The sequence below is a fragment of the Vulpes lagopus genome, chromosome 24 (genome assembly GCF_018345385.1).
Source record: "Vulpes lagopus strain Blue_001 chromosome 24, ASM1834538v1, whole genome shotgun sequence".
Classification (NCBI taxonomy): Eukaryota; Metazoa; Chordata; class Mammalia; order Carnivora; family Canidae; genus Vulpes; species Vulpes lagopus.
Genome location: NC_054847.1, coordinates 41,180,202 through 41,196,602, shown reverse-complemented (window position 1 = coordinate 41,196,602; position 16,401 = coordinate 41,180,202). Strand labels below are relative to the sequence as shown.

The window sequence follows — 16,401 nt, the reverse complement described above, 5'->3', positions numbered from 1 at the left end:
TTGAGTTCAACATGAAGCCACCAAGATCCCGTGTATTTTAATAGACAAAGCATCAATACAGTAGGCCAGAACCTGTTGGCTTTCCAATTTGGAGAGTGACACCAAACACAGGAGATTAACTATATTCCCGAGTTCCACTGGCCTGAGGACTCAGGAGAACAGCAGATTATACCAGGGTGCTACCACCGGCTGATGTGTTTAAATTATGAAAGGCTCTAGACCTCACTTGTCTTATGTGCAAGGATGGGGAGTTACAGGAGTTGTATTATAAGGCTCCTCCTAAAATATTCTATTAAGTTTAATCTACTCAAAAACTTAGAAGAGTTTCAGCTGAAATCAGCAGCAAGAAGGGTTCACTAGAACACTTGTTTGTTTCAAGATTTTATTTAAATTCTAGTTAGTTAACACAGAGGATAAACATTAGTTTCAGGTTTAGAATTTAGTGATTCATCACTTATATATAACACCCGGTGCTCATCACAACAGGTACCCTCCTTAAAACGTCCACCACCCATCTAGCCCATCTGCCACCTACCTCCCCCTCCATAACCTTCAGTCTGTTCTCTATTAATCAATAGTCTATTTTATGGTTTGCCTCCCGCCCCGACTCTATTCTAATAAGAACACATCTTTTAACCAAGAAATATACACAAGTTTCATGGAAAGTAAATCTGGGTCCAACTAACAACAGACTACAGGGAGTTATGATTCCACTTCTTAGAGTTCCTAAAAGGCTTACCCAGAATGTAATAATGGATTCACATTCATAGCTGGAACACTTGGTTTGTGGGTACCTGATGAATACACTCTAGTTAGTTGCTTCTGCCAAAATGCTTTAAGCTAGATTTGATGCTGAAATTCCATTTTTAAAATGAAATCTTACATATATATATATATTATACAGATAGATGGCTATGTAACATGTCCACATCTTACGTATCAACGTACATATAAAACGTTTGTATGAGTTTTCTGACTCAGGCATACCTTTGTTCTTTAAAGGTACTTTCCATGAATCTCCCTTGAGAAAGTACCACTTTTAAAATACAGCTTAATTTTGCCTGCTAAATATAGATTCACTTTTTTCTATATGCTGTTAATTAGATTTTGGTTTTCCCAAAGAGAATCACCACAGATTCACTACTGACTGGGTAGTGTAGTCTGACTTATATTTAAGGTTTGTTTACATGAGTAATGGCCTCTTTACAGGTTTGCCTACCATTGCGTATTCCCAACATAAGAGCACAGGCATATAGTTTGATGTATCACTAATGTGATCTTCACTAATATTGACTCTGATGAAAACATACACATATACAAATAAATTTTCTGTCCTAGCCATAAAATAGTATTTGTTAGAATCATGAAATAGTAATAGGACAAAGAGTCTTTGGGGGGATGGGGAGGCATATGTACTGCCAGAAGTACAAGACAGATAGCAGAGGTCCAGAAGATGCAGCTTTCAAATTCAGTTTTTAAAAAATGAAATCAAAAATCAAGAACTAGGGCCCACTTACCAATCTGTTTTCATCAAATACTTCAAACAGGAGTCTGTGATTAGATGGGTTTACCTATAAAGGGGACAAAAACAGTATTTTCAAAAATGGGCAGAAATGATGCAAAGGATAAAAGACATACAATGAAATGCTTTATAATGCACCCAGATCATTTTGTGATCTAAATAACTAACCTACTCTCCTGGAAAGCCTGTGTCTATAAACCATTTTATATTACAGATTTCTAGATTATCCGAAGCCTAATATTTAGGCACCTCAGAAGAAGAAAACGCTTTTGGCTACAAAGAGAAAATTTTAAATAGTTTTAGAGAGTTTCTAAATCTCCCCTACAAGGCATGGAGACCAAGGTGACATCTTCACAAAGGTCTATGCCTGAGGAAATCTCTTAGGCCCATAGTGACAATGAGAATAGCAGTGACAAAAAGGAAGAAAATAGTAAAAGGACCTATTTACTATTGCATGCTGATTTGGGAGCACTACCTCCTTATTAAATATCAAAACACATGACCTCATTTCATCCTGACAGCAACCTATAGTGTGTAACTGTTCCTCCAATTTTGCAAATGAGGAATTGAGACGATGAGGGTGAAGGAACCTGCCCTGGAGCCCAGGGGTACTATGCGGGGCAACCAAGACCCCCCAACCAGGTCTCACCTGCTGGTCTCTAGAGCCCACACTTTGAAATTAGAACAAGGAAATAAAAGATATCTCCACTTCCAGCAATCGTGAGGTCAGTGTGTTTTTGCTTCTTTCTGTCTCTTTACTAATACCTCACCAAAATGGCAAGAATCATCACTCAGGCTCAATTATCATTTATTAAGTACCAAACACTTGGGATACATGGTAGTAGGCTTTCTGATTTACATCATTGCATGTAAGTCCTGAAACACCCCTATCAAGAGAGGACTCCTCTCTCCTGAGTGATTGGCTATCTTCAGGCGGAGCTCCAGGGTCATGGAAGCTATATGTGGTAGAGCCAGAAATGGGACTCAGGCCTACTGCTACTAAGTCTGGGCTGCTTCACCACGGAAAGTAGAACAAAATAAAGTTTGACAGTACATCATGGAGCAAGTCCTGGGTTTCTTGCCCCTTGGCCTGCCCTCAGTGTAGTGATAGAGCAAGCAGATGGACAGGGGTTTTAAATCCGTCTGGAAGCTCTGCCAACATTGGGCTGACCAATGCATCCATCTGGAAGCTCTGTGAACGTTGGGCTGACCAATGCACCCATCCACAGAGGCTCTGGCAGGAGCGGCACAGTAGGCACTCAACAGAGATTTGTGGGAAGAATAAAACAAAGCCCCCCATCCTTTTTTTAAAAGCTGAAGAAAATAGAGCTTTTTACAAACTTTTAGAGCCAAGATGAGTTGACTAATTCTTAGATGTACTAAAATTTACATGAATGTGACCCAGGTGTTAAACTGAAAGGAGACTAAGTAATTTGGAGCTTTACAAGTAGAAACCTGTATTTGAGACTTCACAAAGGGCCAATAACATCTCTCTGCACCCATTAGCTTTTCGGTCCTTCACGAAGTAATTTAAAATGCATCTGGTAGAGGCTACACATAGGATCCACCAAGTATTGCAATATCGATGCCATATTTCAGCTCTGAACAGAATAGAAAACAGATGTCGTATATAGTGACTGAAGTTTGGAGCACGTAAAATACTATTGTGATTGAAAGGAAGAAATCAGGACCAATTGTAAGGGTCCAACAGTATTATTCTTCTTTAGGAAACTACACTCATCTGAAGATCTCTTCTGGAACATTTCTAGAGGTAAAGAAGTTTTTAATATCACAGCTATGCAGGCAAAATATATTCATTTAGAAGAGGATAAACCCCTCCTTCCTTGCCAGTCAAAAGCTGAGAAGTTTACTATTTCCAAAAATTTTAGTACAAAAAATATATCAACCACCACAAAAACTTCTTGAAAAGTAATCTCCATTAATTCAGAAAATTATCATTTCTATATATAGCACTTCTAGGTGTTAAATATACAAGGTTGGGGAAATTTTACCTAAATACATGCACACCACTAACTGAATCACAAAACTCTCTGTAACTGGAACATGACTGGTTATTTCTAAGTTTCTTTTTAATCACATTGTCTCTGTTGCTTTATCTCTAATGATGACTCTTTATGTCTCTAAAATATCCTCAAGTGAAACTAGTCTGTATTTTGCTATTACTAGTCATTCTTTGAAAATTTAGGCCACATAAAGGTGGCTACCCAGTCATTTTTCAAAAAGAATTTCACATAAAAATTGAACGGCTTCCACTCAATATGAATCTATTGTGTTATCAATCTAGTTATCAACAACAATTATTACAAAAAAATGAAAAACTTACTCTAAAGTAAAATTCTTCATTCCACTTTGGGTTCAGCGTCTGGAAGAGAAATTATCTTGTAATATATTTTACAGTCTTTGAAACATGAACAGTTACTCGTACAATACAGTCCACAGATTTTTCTTGAACTTTTTTTTGTGACTACAAATAAGTGCTAAGAGATATTCAAAATGACAATGAAAAGCATTTAATCAATTGAGACTGTTCTGTAAATCAAACTACATGAGAAGGGGTGTAATAATGAAACAGGGAATTCACAGAGAAGAAACCATAAATTGCATGCTATCAACCAAAAGGAATAATGTCGGGGACCTACAAAGAGCCATCATCATGAAAAAATATAAAGATTTTCTTCAAGAAATTCACATTCCCTTGATTATTTCATCAAGAAGGAAATGAACTTTGTTCACTTCTCTCAACCTACCACAAATCTGTTTTGGAGAGCAAGGAAGCAGCTGGCAGAAAGGCAAAAGTATTCACTATTTATATAAATACTGAAATCTGAAGAATATTTTATAAAGAAAAATATTGATGGTCAGATTATAGTACATGGAAAAAAAAAAAACCCTGCCAGCTTCAGATCAAAAGTGGATTATCCTCCAAAATAACCAATGTTCAAAATCTTCACCTTCGTTTCCTTCAATCCTCCTTGTCCTATTCCTGTCTATCCATCCATCTCCATATCCATCAAGCACTCTATCTCACAAGAACATGGAAAGGATACTTTTGTCCTCAAGATGGACAAAAGATGGACTGCCAAGCATCCTTTCAAACTAAGATGAAACAGAAACTGTGCAAGAATACATATAGGCATGTTTGTGCATTTGGACAGGCGTTAAGACCCTTAACACATCCCTCAAAAACCAAATGTGCAGACTAAAAAGAAAAAAACCCACCACCTCACCCAGGGCTACAGGTATTGTTTAGTCCGAATGAGATTTGCCTTTATCAATCTATCCCCTTTAACACAGTACGAGGAAGCAGAGATAGGACACAAATGCACCGTAACAACCACCACCACGCACACGCAACTCACACAACCATGAACTGGTATTTTTAAAAAATCAGCACTTTGCCCACCCACAGCTCAGGAGGGAATCCGATCCGAATGGATGGGGTTTCACACTTTTTTTTTTTTTTTAGCTGTGAATGGAGCTGGGGATACAATGAGAGAGAGAGAGAGAGAGAGAGAGAGAGATACAATGAGACAGAGATGCAATGAGAGACAGAGATGCAATGAGAGACAGAGAGAGAGAGGGAGGGAGAGAGGGAGGGAGGTGGGGAGGGAGAGGTGCCAGGCTGGCAGCAGGGCAGGTAGGCAGGACCTGGCCTGGGGGGCGATGCGGCCCCGAGAAATGCAAGGGGCACCTGGCAGGTAGGGGACCAGCCCGGGGCAGGGGGACAGCAGCTCCCAAAGCAAAGCAGCAAAGCAGCACACGGAGCGCGCCGCTCAGCGCAGCAATACTAACCGGGAGGGGGAGGCTCCCGCGACGAGGGGCGGCCCGGCGGCCCCCCAGCCCCGCTCGGTCCGGCCCGCGCCCCCCGCGCCCCGCGCCTCCCGCCTGCGCTGCAGGGCGCGCCCCCGCCCCCGCCCCGCCCCGCCCCGCCGCCCGCAGAAGCAGGGACAGCGCCTGACACCGGGAACAATGGGCTCCGAGCTGCTCCGGAGTCCTCCCCACTGATCACAACACCGGCTCCTGTTTGCACAACAGATTTTTAACGCCACTCACGAGGCCAGGTGGAGGACGAGCCACAGAGGCTCCTCCTTACTTAGAATGACCCGGGCAAGGAGCTCAGGTGTTTGCACAATGGCAGGGAGTGAGCATTTTTTTAAAGCCTCATGTTCTCCAAGGTACGGTCATCACACCAAGTATTAGACTATCTACTCCCCAAAGGTGATGGGGAAAATAGCACTCCCTGATAAATAATACTCAAGCACAGATAAGAACAGTTCTTTGGATTAAAAAATAAATTCCATCTTCAATAAATGCCCCAAATATGGAGTAAATACTTAAGATTTACACACATACAGACACATACAGACACAGGGAAACATGGTAGTAGATGAATTAAAATAGAATTATGGAAACATCTTTAATGAAATCATGTAATTAAGATTTAGAAAACAGATACACATGTTTAGTAACTAAGCAAACATTTTGCTTCTTTTAGTAATATTTGCTTCAAGGGAAACCATTCCTTTTGTGTCTACCAATCTCACAAGCCACTCCATTTCATTAAATGTATTTTAAATTATTTTAAAAGTCTTCATGAAAGATAACAAGCCAACAAGAACAAACCCTTGTCAAAAAAAAAAAAAAAAAAAAAAGAACAAACCCTTGTCTTACTGTATTCTTTGCAGGGAAAAAAAAATTTGCTACTTGTAATAATACTTATTTTAAATAAATAATACTTATTTTAAAAATACTGCTTTTAACAGTCATTTAACTAAAAGCCAGGATGGATATCTTGGGTTAATCCTGAAAAGTGTGGTCTATGTTAAATTTACAGATTTAACACTGGGAGATACTAAAAACAAATTTAAATAATAATAATACTGATGCTTAAAATAAAAATACTGCCAAACTTAAAATATAAACTTCTACAGAGCCAAAGTACTTAATTGGATTAAATTATTATTTAGATGAAGCTTAATTAAGGATGGGCACCTACCTTTTTAATGGTTTTTGTCTGTACCAAAGCGAGTTCTCTATTCTCATCTGCTACATACAATGAAAGTTTCACATACGGATCACTGTAAGAAAATATTTCATATTTAGTGAGATTATACTTTTCATTTTAAAAAATACAAAAAAGGTAGACAAAACCCAAATGAAAATGTCACTTAATGACCCAGTTTATGTAAATTTCACAAACTAAGCACTAACATTTTCAACATGTCTATTAAGTAAATATAGAAGGAAAGTTTCTATCAACCAGAGCCAGTGATACGTATTTAAAAGCAAAACTCTCTAATAAATAAATCTTAAAAAAAAAGAGGGGCACCTGGGTGGCCCAGTCTATTAATCATCCAACTCTTTATTTGGCTGAGGTCATGATCTTGGGGTCCTACGATCAAGTCCCATCAGGCTCCCTGCTCAGTAGAGAATCTGCTTGTCTCCCTCTCCCTCTGCCCCACCCCCTGCTCACACTGCCTACCCTCCTCAAATAAATCTTTAAAACAAACAAAAGCATAAAAATATCATGAGGCATATGAAAAGTACACTGACTTTACTTTTAGGGGTAAGGGGTAGAGAGAAAGAGGGGGCGAGAGAATCTCAAGCCTCAACGTGGGGCTTGATCTCATAACCCTGAGATCGTGACCTGAGCCAAAATCCAGAATCAGATGCCTAGCAGACTGAGCCACCCAGGCACCCCTATGCTAACTTTAAAAATCATCTTAACTGGGGGATCCCTGGGTGGCGCAGCGGTTTAGCGCCTGCCTTTGGCCCAGGGCGCGATCCTGGAGACCCGGGATCGAATCCCACGTCGGGCTCCCGGTGCATGGAGCCTGCTTCTCCCTCTGCCTGTGTTTCTGCCTTTCTCTCTCTCTCTCTCTCTCTCTCTCTCTCTCTGTGCGACTATCATAAATAAATAAAAAAAAATTTAAAAAAAAATCATCTTAACTATTAATTCAAAGGAACTAATCTGCCATATTTCTTTTCCTAAACACAGATTCTGAAAAGATTATAAGAAAGATTACTAAAAGGCATAAAAAAAATTTAGCTGGCTAGCAAAATCTGGCCAAAATATTTAGTGTGCATCTTACTTATATTCTGATTTCTACTATATCGGTAAAAATTATTTTTCCTTTAATGAAGGTAAAACAGGCATTGTTCATCTAAACCAACACCTACCTTTTTACAGATGAAAACAACAACTCGAAATCCAAAAAACTAAAGACCAGGAAATCAAGAGAGATTTGCCCAGTGTTACAGATTTCAGTAAGGTCTAGATTAACTGATCACTTTTAGCAAGAAGCATATTAAAAGGACCACTGACTGTAGACTTTCTACTAAGAGTCTAAGTCCACTCATATGTCCTAGTCTTACTAAACCTGGGATACTAGTTAAACTATCACTCTTCAAGGGTCTAAAACCCAGGTTCTTCTGTTTCACACTGGAAATCCTAAAAACCATAGATAGGGCTCACATGCAATCTACTCCCAAATTTTCACTCATCTAATTACCCATAACTAATTATTTATTTCTATCCAATTTGAAAATTATCCTTTATTGGCTATGCCATGACTATTAACCTTTATTTTGCAACTTTTAGGATATTTTCAAAGATTACACGGAGCATCATAAAATGCTTTGGATTGATTTTTATTAAGTACTTCAATAAATATGCCATGAAATCCTTTGAAAGAAAGAAAGAAAGTCTAATAGTAATAGGAGTCAATATCCAAAACAGAAATCAAAAGTCAGTGAAAAACATTGTTGGTATATACAGTATTTATTACCCATAAGATGCATCTTAATGGAAGCTACATCTTCAAAAAAAAAAAAAACCCACAAAACAGCAACAGAATTTGCTTGGTTATACTCTATTATCAGTACATATTTTTAACATTCTGGCTTAAAGAAGGTATTAGTCAATCCTTTGTCTCTTGTCCATAAACTCTAAGTATTATTTGATTAAAGAATATTGAAACCAATGTACCTGCTTCTCCTTATCTGGACACTCTCAGCCTCAGAATAAAAGTGAATAAGAGCTAGAACTTAATCTAGGCCTAAAGACCCTTAAGAACACCTTCTGAATTAGAACTATGGTCTGGGTGATGAATCACAAGTCTATTTCTAAGGTCAGAGGCTCTTAGACTTTAGCCTATCAGAACTACTTGGGGGAGGGGGTAATTGAAACACAGATTGTTGGGCCCCAAACCCAAAGACACCACCCCTTCCCACGATCTAGTAAGAGGGGGGGGTGGATCCTAGAATTTGTATTTCTAATAAAGTCCTGGTGATGCTGATGCTCTTGATTCAGGGGCCACACGCTGAGAACCACTGTTCCAGGTAGTTCCAGGTAGAAAAGGGTATTTTTTAGCTATAGAAACTAATTTTCTATTTCCAGCCACCAAGCTATTGCTAAAAAAAGCTCAAGGTCTGATTATCCCTGTTATCTCAAACACAGGCTCTGAGCGTGCCATGGAGGGAGATGCGCACACTCACACACACAACCCCGTATTACAGAGACACCACAAACTCTGCTGACTGCCATCTCTTGTTTTCATGGCCCTTGGCTATCATGGCTGCTGCCATCACATAACTGCAATAAAGCCTGAAGTGGTCGCTTTAATAGGACACCCATATCCTTCTACTAATCATTTATTTGCTTTGGTTTGAATCCCCTGAAGAATCCACAGTAAGTGACACAAGCAGTAGGGACTTGAGAGTGGGGTCTCTGAGGGGGCCAAGGTCTCCCAGTGGGACAGCGAGGCATGTCTAAGCATGTCACGGGCGCTCATCCAGGTAGAGGCAGGTATTAGGGTGTTGGCATGAAAGATCAACCAGGAAACTCCCTGGAAGAGAACGCAGCAGGGAGAGAGATCCAAAAGCGTGCAAACTGATATAAGGATGGTGAGACGTAAGTATATGGAGAGGGAGTGTAGGGCACAGGATGAGCTGGCTGCTGGCAAGACAGCAGGGGGTAAGTTCAAGGGTGGTGGGTGGTGGGTGAGGAGGTGCCGGACAGTCACCCACAATGGTTCCCGGCTCTTCCTTTCTTATGGAACAGCACCATTCGCATCAACGAATATTTACTGAACACCAACCACATTCCAAGGACTCTGCTAGGAGCAGACACAAGTGCCAGGGAGCTGGGGAAAGGAATGAAAAACAAAAACCAAAGATGATTAAAACAACAAAGGCCACCAAGGGGCATGTATGAATTGCCCTACTTTGCTCAGCTGAGTAAGGACGATGGCAGTTTCCCCATTCCAGCAAGGAGAACGCTAGATAGAGCACGAAGCTGAGATGCAGCTGAGATGTGGGCCAGGGCATTAAGCATCAGAAAATGAGGAGGAAGATGCCAGAGCCGCAGGAACAATCACTACTAGCTCGACCCGAGCCTAAGTGCCACCAGTACCACCACTACCGTCCTCACCACCACAAGGCCAGCACCCACTGCCATCAAGCACCCAATCTGTGCTGGCACACGCGAGCTTCGTGCAGGATCCCCCTGGATCCTCAGGGCAACTTATGAAGCTGGCACGTTTTTCATGAGAAACTGCGAGACATCAAGCAGCCTGCCCAAGGTGGAAGAGTAAGCAGGGGAGGTGGGAGGGGACGCCAGCTGTTTGCTCCAGAACCCAGCTCTCCCAGCACGTGTGACCCAGCCATGCCACAACACGCTCCCAGCTGACCACCAACAGAGCTGGCTGGAAGGAACGTCTGGGGGCCAGGAGTCCCTAAAATTCTGCCAAGTTGGAAAACATTTTGTACCGGGGCTACTATCATGACCTACTTTTTATCTCTGTTGCTCTAGTGTCTGGAGGAAGAGCAAGACGCCTGGGCTGAGTGTCTACCTTTGGGGAAGGCCACACCTTGAGATCGGATCTTCTCACAACACCCCCAAATAACTAGCTGTATACCTCGGACAAGTCCCTGTAACACACTGAACCTCCATTTTTGTTATCTCCAAAATAAAGGGGTTCAACTGAATCGGTGGTTTTCAAATTGCAGATTCTACAGAGCCTTACATCTGCTTAACCATCTTAGGGAAACACCAGACTACCATCTTCTATATTGGGCTTCCATGTTAGAAATTTTTTTTGGACAGGGTTCTGGAATTAAAAAGAAGTTTTAGGGGTGCCTGGGTAGCTCCATCGGTTAAGCGTCTGACTTGGTTTTGGCTCAGGTCACTGATGTCATGGTTGTATGATGGAGCCCTGCCTCTTGGCTGCAGGCCGGGTCGGCTTGTGATTCTCTCTCCCCCTCTGCCTCTGGCTCTCCCCTGACTCATGCACACACGCTCTAAAAGAAATCAATCTTTAAAAATACATTTTTAAGAACTTTTAAAGCTCTCGGACGGCATGATCCCTTTTAGGATATTCTGAATCTCAGAACAATTCAAGCTTACTTCTCATCACTCGTTAGAGCTACAGGCGAGTCCATCCTAGGTAAATGCAGCTCGACTACCTAAAGATAGAGGAGGAAGAGGGAATAAAGCCCTAATCTCAACTGAGAGGTTCTCTCTATCAGAGCATGAAGGGCAAAGGCCACAGTTTTGAGTATGTGAAATCACTCTCGATCACCACTGTGCTAAAAATTTCCCTGCACGTGTTCCCAGCTTCTAATCAACCTACCTGCTAGGAAAAACATACTAACTACACAACAAGCACCACAAAAGGGGCGTGTGTATGCTTGTGCATGTGAGTCCCAGGCAAGGAACTGAAGGCTCTCTCAGCTTAAAGCAACATCCAAGCATCTGAGGACATGCTGCTGGTCAGGTCTGCTGTCCCCAGATGGCCTTCACTTCTGAACACGATGTTCTGCAGAAGTGGTGAAAGGCAGTGAGAATTCTGTGTCCAGAGTCTTTTTCACACCTGACTCCGGATTTGCCTTCCAATAAAGACAGCAGTCGCAGAGGAACCTTCTGCCTTCTGAAGTTACCTCTCAGATCCTCAAAACGCCCCCCCGCCATACCTTTGCTACAAAAGACCAACTCAGTCCTGAGGTTAATGTTAAGACTTATCCCCTCACACTCCTAGGCCGCTAGGAGCTCATCAGAAGCTTCCAATCTGGGGAGTAGATACAAGGAGCAGGGATTGATGTAGACAGTTCTGGTTTTCATGTTACCCCTTATACACGGTTGGAAGATTTTGTTGGTGGTGGTAACCATTAACACTAATACTTATAAGAAAACACAACAGAATAGGAGGGGCATGGAGGGAAAGAGGCAAGACAACCATCCCTCCCTCCTCCCATGGTACTTTCTCCATTGGATGCCCTTAACCATCTCCGCTGGTCCCAAATCTGTTTCACCAACTCTTTGAGTGACCTTCCAACAGTCACTTAACCACTCTTAACTTCAGACTGTTCACCAATGAAATGGGAACCATTTTTAACTCAGAGAGTTACCATGAGGATCAGATACAATTGTGTGTTACTATCAGTACCCACTGAGCACCAGCACCAGCCACACAGTACAAGTGCCCTACAAGTGACAGCCACTGTGATAGTGATCCTATTCTTTCCTCTTGTGAGACTTCTGAGGTGCTCTGTGGCTCCTTCTGGCCCCCACTTCTACTGTGATTGCTGATTTGATTGGCCACTGATTACCTCCTAGTGCAAACTGGGGTCCAATGACCACAGCACACTGAGCTCTGCACTTCCTCATCACACGCACTGCACGGCAGCTCCATGGGGACCCTGGTGGAGACCATCAAACTGCTCATGGTATTTACAGGGGGAGCTCAGAATTCACTCCTGCCACCTAGTTCAGTCCCAACGGCTGGCATGTAGGACAACTCAGGGCCAAGCGTGAGCATTACTCTCTAAGCAGCTCCATTCTTTGTGGATTAGAAGAGAAATTCTATTTCACAGACCTTTGCCTCCTCTGCACAGTAAAATGGTGTAGGCACCACCTTCTTTCCTTTTCAGCCTTAAAAGGAGACAACAAATTCATTGTAGGGCTTAAGCATCCTATTTCCTGACCACCTACTGTCCTCCAGGCAAGGAGACAAGCAATGCAAGTAAGACGCTGTCCCTACTCCCAGGTGAATGGGGCACGGAGGAGCAAAGAATGATTCAGACAGGGTGTGCCAAGTCCCCAGGAATATAGCACTCCACGGCGGTGGTTCCTGGCCTCGTGCTCACCAAGGTTACCTGTCATCGGGTGCCTGTCCCCACCCCAGGCCCACCAGATCAGAATCTCCAGGGGTGGGACCTGGGATTCTGCATTTGTCAAGCATGGAATGATTTCTGTGCATTGGCCAATCTCGGCCCCTCTCCCAGAGAGGGATCTGTGAGGCCACGAAGGGAGCACCAAGAGCTAGGTGACGTTTCTCCAAAGGGGAGAGCCTAAGCAAAGGTCCAGTGGCAGGCTAGAGCCAGGGTGTTTAGCACAGCTGTAATCTGAAGGGCTTGGGGAGAAGAGGGACTCCCAGCTCAAACCACTGGGAGCCTTGTATGCAGCTGAAGAGCTGGCCACTGGGTGGGTGAGGACGTGTGTCAATCCTGGCTCCCCTTATTTGTAGCTGTATGACTGTAGAAAACCCCTGTAGCCTCTCTGTGCCTCAAATTTACCATTTATGTAATGGGGACACTAGCAGACTTCCTTTCTAAGGAGGCTTGAAGTAACAATAGTATCTGGTAAACAGTAAGCTCCCAATACGTGTCAGCTACCTCTGACGACAGTGCTGTCATCATGGGGCTGCTGAAGGGGTGATTCTTTGTTCAGACTCATTACAAGGAAATGAAACAGTAGGTGGAAGGCCCCAATGGCAGGCTCCTGCACCAAGGACCGAAAAAGGGCTGAACACAGAAGCAGTGAGGGTCAAAAACAAAGGACAGGGAGCAGCCCGAAGGCGTACTGCAAACACCTGGGAGGTGGCTAACTGAAGGTGGTGAGGAGGTCAGGGGAGGAGTGCAGACCAACTGCTAACTTTCGGGCCTGGATGACCATGTGCAGTCTCCCACTACAAAATGGGACTGGGGCTCTAATCCCTTATTGGGCCAGAAACATCATCCACGGACAAGTGGGATGCACCCACTGACAAGGCAGCTCTACCATTTGGGGAGAAGCCCATGAATTCCAAGGCATCACCAATGGCCTTCCTTTATAACCAAAGTCCTTTTACACAGCTCTCGGAAGTTTTGGGCTGTCACACAAGAGGCCCAGCAATGTTTTGCTTCCTGCCCATGATGTTGCATTTGTATCTAAGTCCGCAAGGGCATCACAGAGGCTATGGTCTGCTCTCAGAGAATTCAGAGATGGGCCTCATTCCACCTTGTCACCATTAAGCGGAAACAGTGCAGACTCGCCGTCTCCCAGAGAGAGATGAAAATAAGATCTTCTGGGCTTGCCCAATGCTCGGCCTCCAGGGCCACGGCGGAGGAGGACACTTAGTCTGAGGCCACAGTAATGGAGTGATCTCCATCTGACTGGCTGAAGTGTTCTAGGACAAACAAGACTGTGTAGAGGCAAATCCTCTTGCAACAGATTATTTAGTTTTGTCAGACTCAAAGGTCTTTGCTGAGATCTATGAATTTTACAGGAGGCAGGGCAGTGAGGACAACAGGTGGCAAGAGGGCGGAATTGCCTCCACTGGGCAGAGCATTCAAGATGGCTTACGATCGGGCTGTCGTTGGAATGACAAGGCCTTGTCCCCCAGCTATAAAAGTGTCCTTCCTAGATATTTGGATATCAGAGGAACAATGAGAAAGGTCTTTATTTTTCAACTGTTTCTCCCTCCTAAGGGAACACACAACTGTAGCCTGAAGGAAGCAATAATTCTTTCCTGTAACATGAGATTGCCCAATATGCCACTGGGACAGCTTCCCTATTAGCCAAGAACAGAGGGATAGTGTAGCATATTACATCGTGCTGTAGATCAAATTTGTTTTGACTGCCTGATGGATCTGACACACAAAGACTTAGCTGACCCAGAGAAAGTCTCATTGGAAAATCTACGTGTTGGAGGTTTTCCTCATTATTTTCTCTATTATAGCCAGTGCTGCATAAATTACTGACATCTGTAATAAATAGCACAAAATAAGGCAAAATATTACCTAGAAACTGTGAGAGAATAAAACACATGAGTTTAGCAATATTATTGAACCTGAAGTTTCTAGTCTAACAAATTGTCAAAGATGGAAAAAAGGTGTAACACTTTCTGAAGAGGCAGACATCTGAATACTCTCTACTGGAAAGAAATTACTCCAAGTTTACTCCAAGTTTTCTGTTCTGGAAGAACATGGTAGCAGGTATCCAGTATAAAGAGCTGATGCCTTTAACTCAACAAGCCTATTTCTAAGGATTAATCGTAAAGAAATAATCAGATGTGCAAACGGATATTTACCTACAAAAGATGCTCATCACAGCATCACATATAAAAAGAAATTAGAAGCAACCTTTCAGTCCAATGGAGAAATGATTGAATAAATTATGGTACAATCATGGGCTAGAATATTAAAACCATGAAAATGTTTTCAAATAGTATTTGTAAATGGGAGAAAATAATTATGGCGTAACATTAAGGAATAAGCAGGATCTAAAAATTCTTTATATATATGAGAATAATTGAGAAAAATATAGCTAAAGTTAATAGTTCTCCTCTCTAGGTATGTTTATGAGTTATGTTTTTTTTCCCTAGATTTTCTACTGTGAGCAAGTACTTTTAGGAGAGGTAGAGTGAGACGGAGAAGCAGATTCCCCGCTGAGTCGGGGAGCCAGATGCAGGGCTTGATTCCAGAACCCTGGGATGATGAACCTGAGCCGCAGGCAGACGCTTAACTGACTGAGCGCCCCAGCAAGTACTATTTTTATATACAAAAAAGAGTCATGAAAAAACCAATAACAGTTACACACATGTTTTTCTACCATAATAAACTCTTCAAGGAGACACTGAAACCTGTAATTTCATGGCTAATCTACGTTACAGTAATGAACCCAAAAGGGCTTCAAATTTTTTTTCTGCTCAGAAAATTGCCTTAAACGGATGAGTACTGAAGATTTTTGAAAGACTATGCATATAGATTCCAGCCCATGAGACTTAATGAAAGGCATGAACGAAATACATCACTCATCACCAAGAGTGGCAATGAGTCACTCTATACAATCTTTCAACAAATATAAGACAGCAATGGATCCGTTTACAGACAAATGAATTCTTATGTTGGTTGAAGGCAGGTTAAGAGAGGCATTAAAATTTTACAGCTTAGCGTATTCTGTGAAACTGCTAAAGAATATAATTTTTGATGCTTCAGTTATGATTTTATTGTTGGAAGAAACTAGTGGCTTACCTCTATCCTAAAACCTTCCCCATCACCTAAGCCTTGAAAAAGCTGGTCGGGATGGACTCTCTCCTGGTCCCCTGCCATCTACAGCCGTCCCCAGGGGAGGTCCCAAACTTGGGTCATGTGAGAACCCCAGGGAGCCTGTCAGGGGGGATGTATGCCCATCTGTCTGTCTCTAACACACAGTTTCGTTTTTATCTAGGTAGACATGCAACAGCCCCTGAAAATATTCATGCTAAAGGAATTTTTTTAATGAATTTTTTTTTAAAAAACCACAACTTTGTGTAAAACCAATGTTTCCTTATGTTCTAATAGTAGAACTATCGTTCATTTCCTTTTTTTTTTTTTGTTATCGTTCATTTCCTATTGTCCCTAAAAACCATTTCACCTACAAAATACTGAAAAGTTCATATAGCTGCCAAAGGAAGTGAATAGTTACAACTTGCTTTTATCTCCAGCATATTCTATTAGGTCTTTCCCCCCATATACATGCAACTACCACAGGTTAAGAAAACACTTCTTTCTAGTGATGCTTTAGCAGAGCGGAGAGCAGCTCACAAAGCCACAGAAGG

General features: G+C 42.3%; 1 protein-coding gene across 5 annotated transcripts in view; it reads right to left on the bottom strand.

Annotated features, from left to right (window-relative positions):
• Nucleotides 1-16,401, bottom strand: part of NEDD4L (NEDD4 like E3 ubiquitin protein ligase) — a 340,490-nt gene that overhangs the window by 144,164 nt on the left and 179,925 nt on the right. For all 5 annotated transcript variants that reach the window (XM_041739415.1, XM_041739414.1, XM_041739418.1 and 2 more), the window contains 3 exons: nt 6,540-6,621; nt 3,867-3,905; nt 1,518-1,571 (listed from right to left, as the gene is read on the bottom strand). In XM_041739415.1, the coding sequence (XP_041595349.1) occupies nt 1,518-1,571; nt 3,867-3,905; nt 6,540-6,621 (175 nt within the window). The remainder of the gene's footprint in view (nt 1-1,517; nt 1,572-3,866; nt 3,906-6,539; nt 6,622-16,401) is intronic.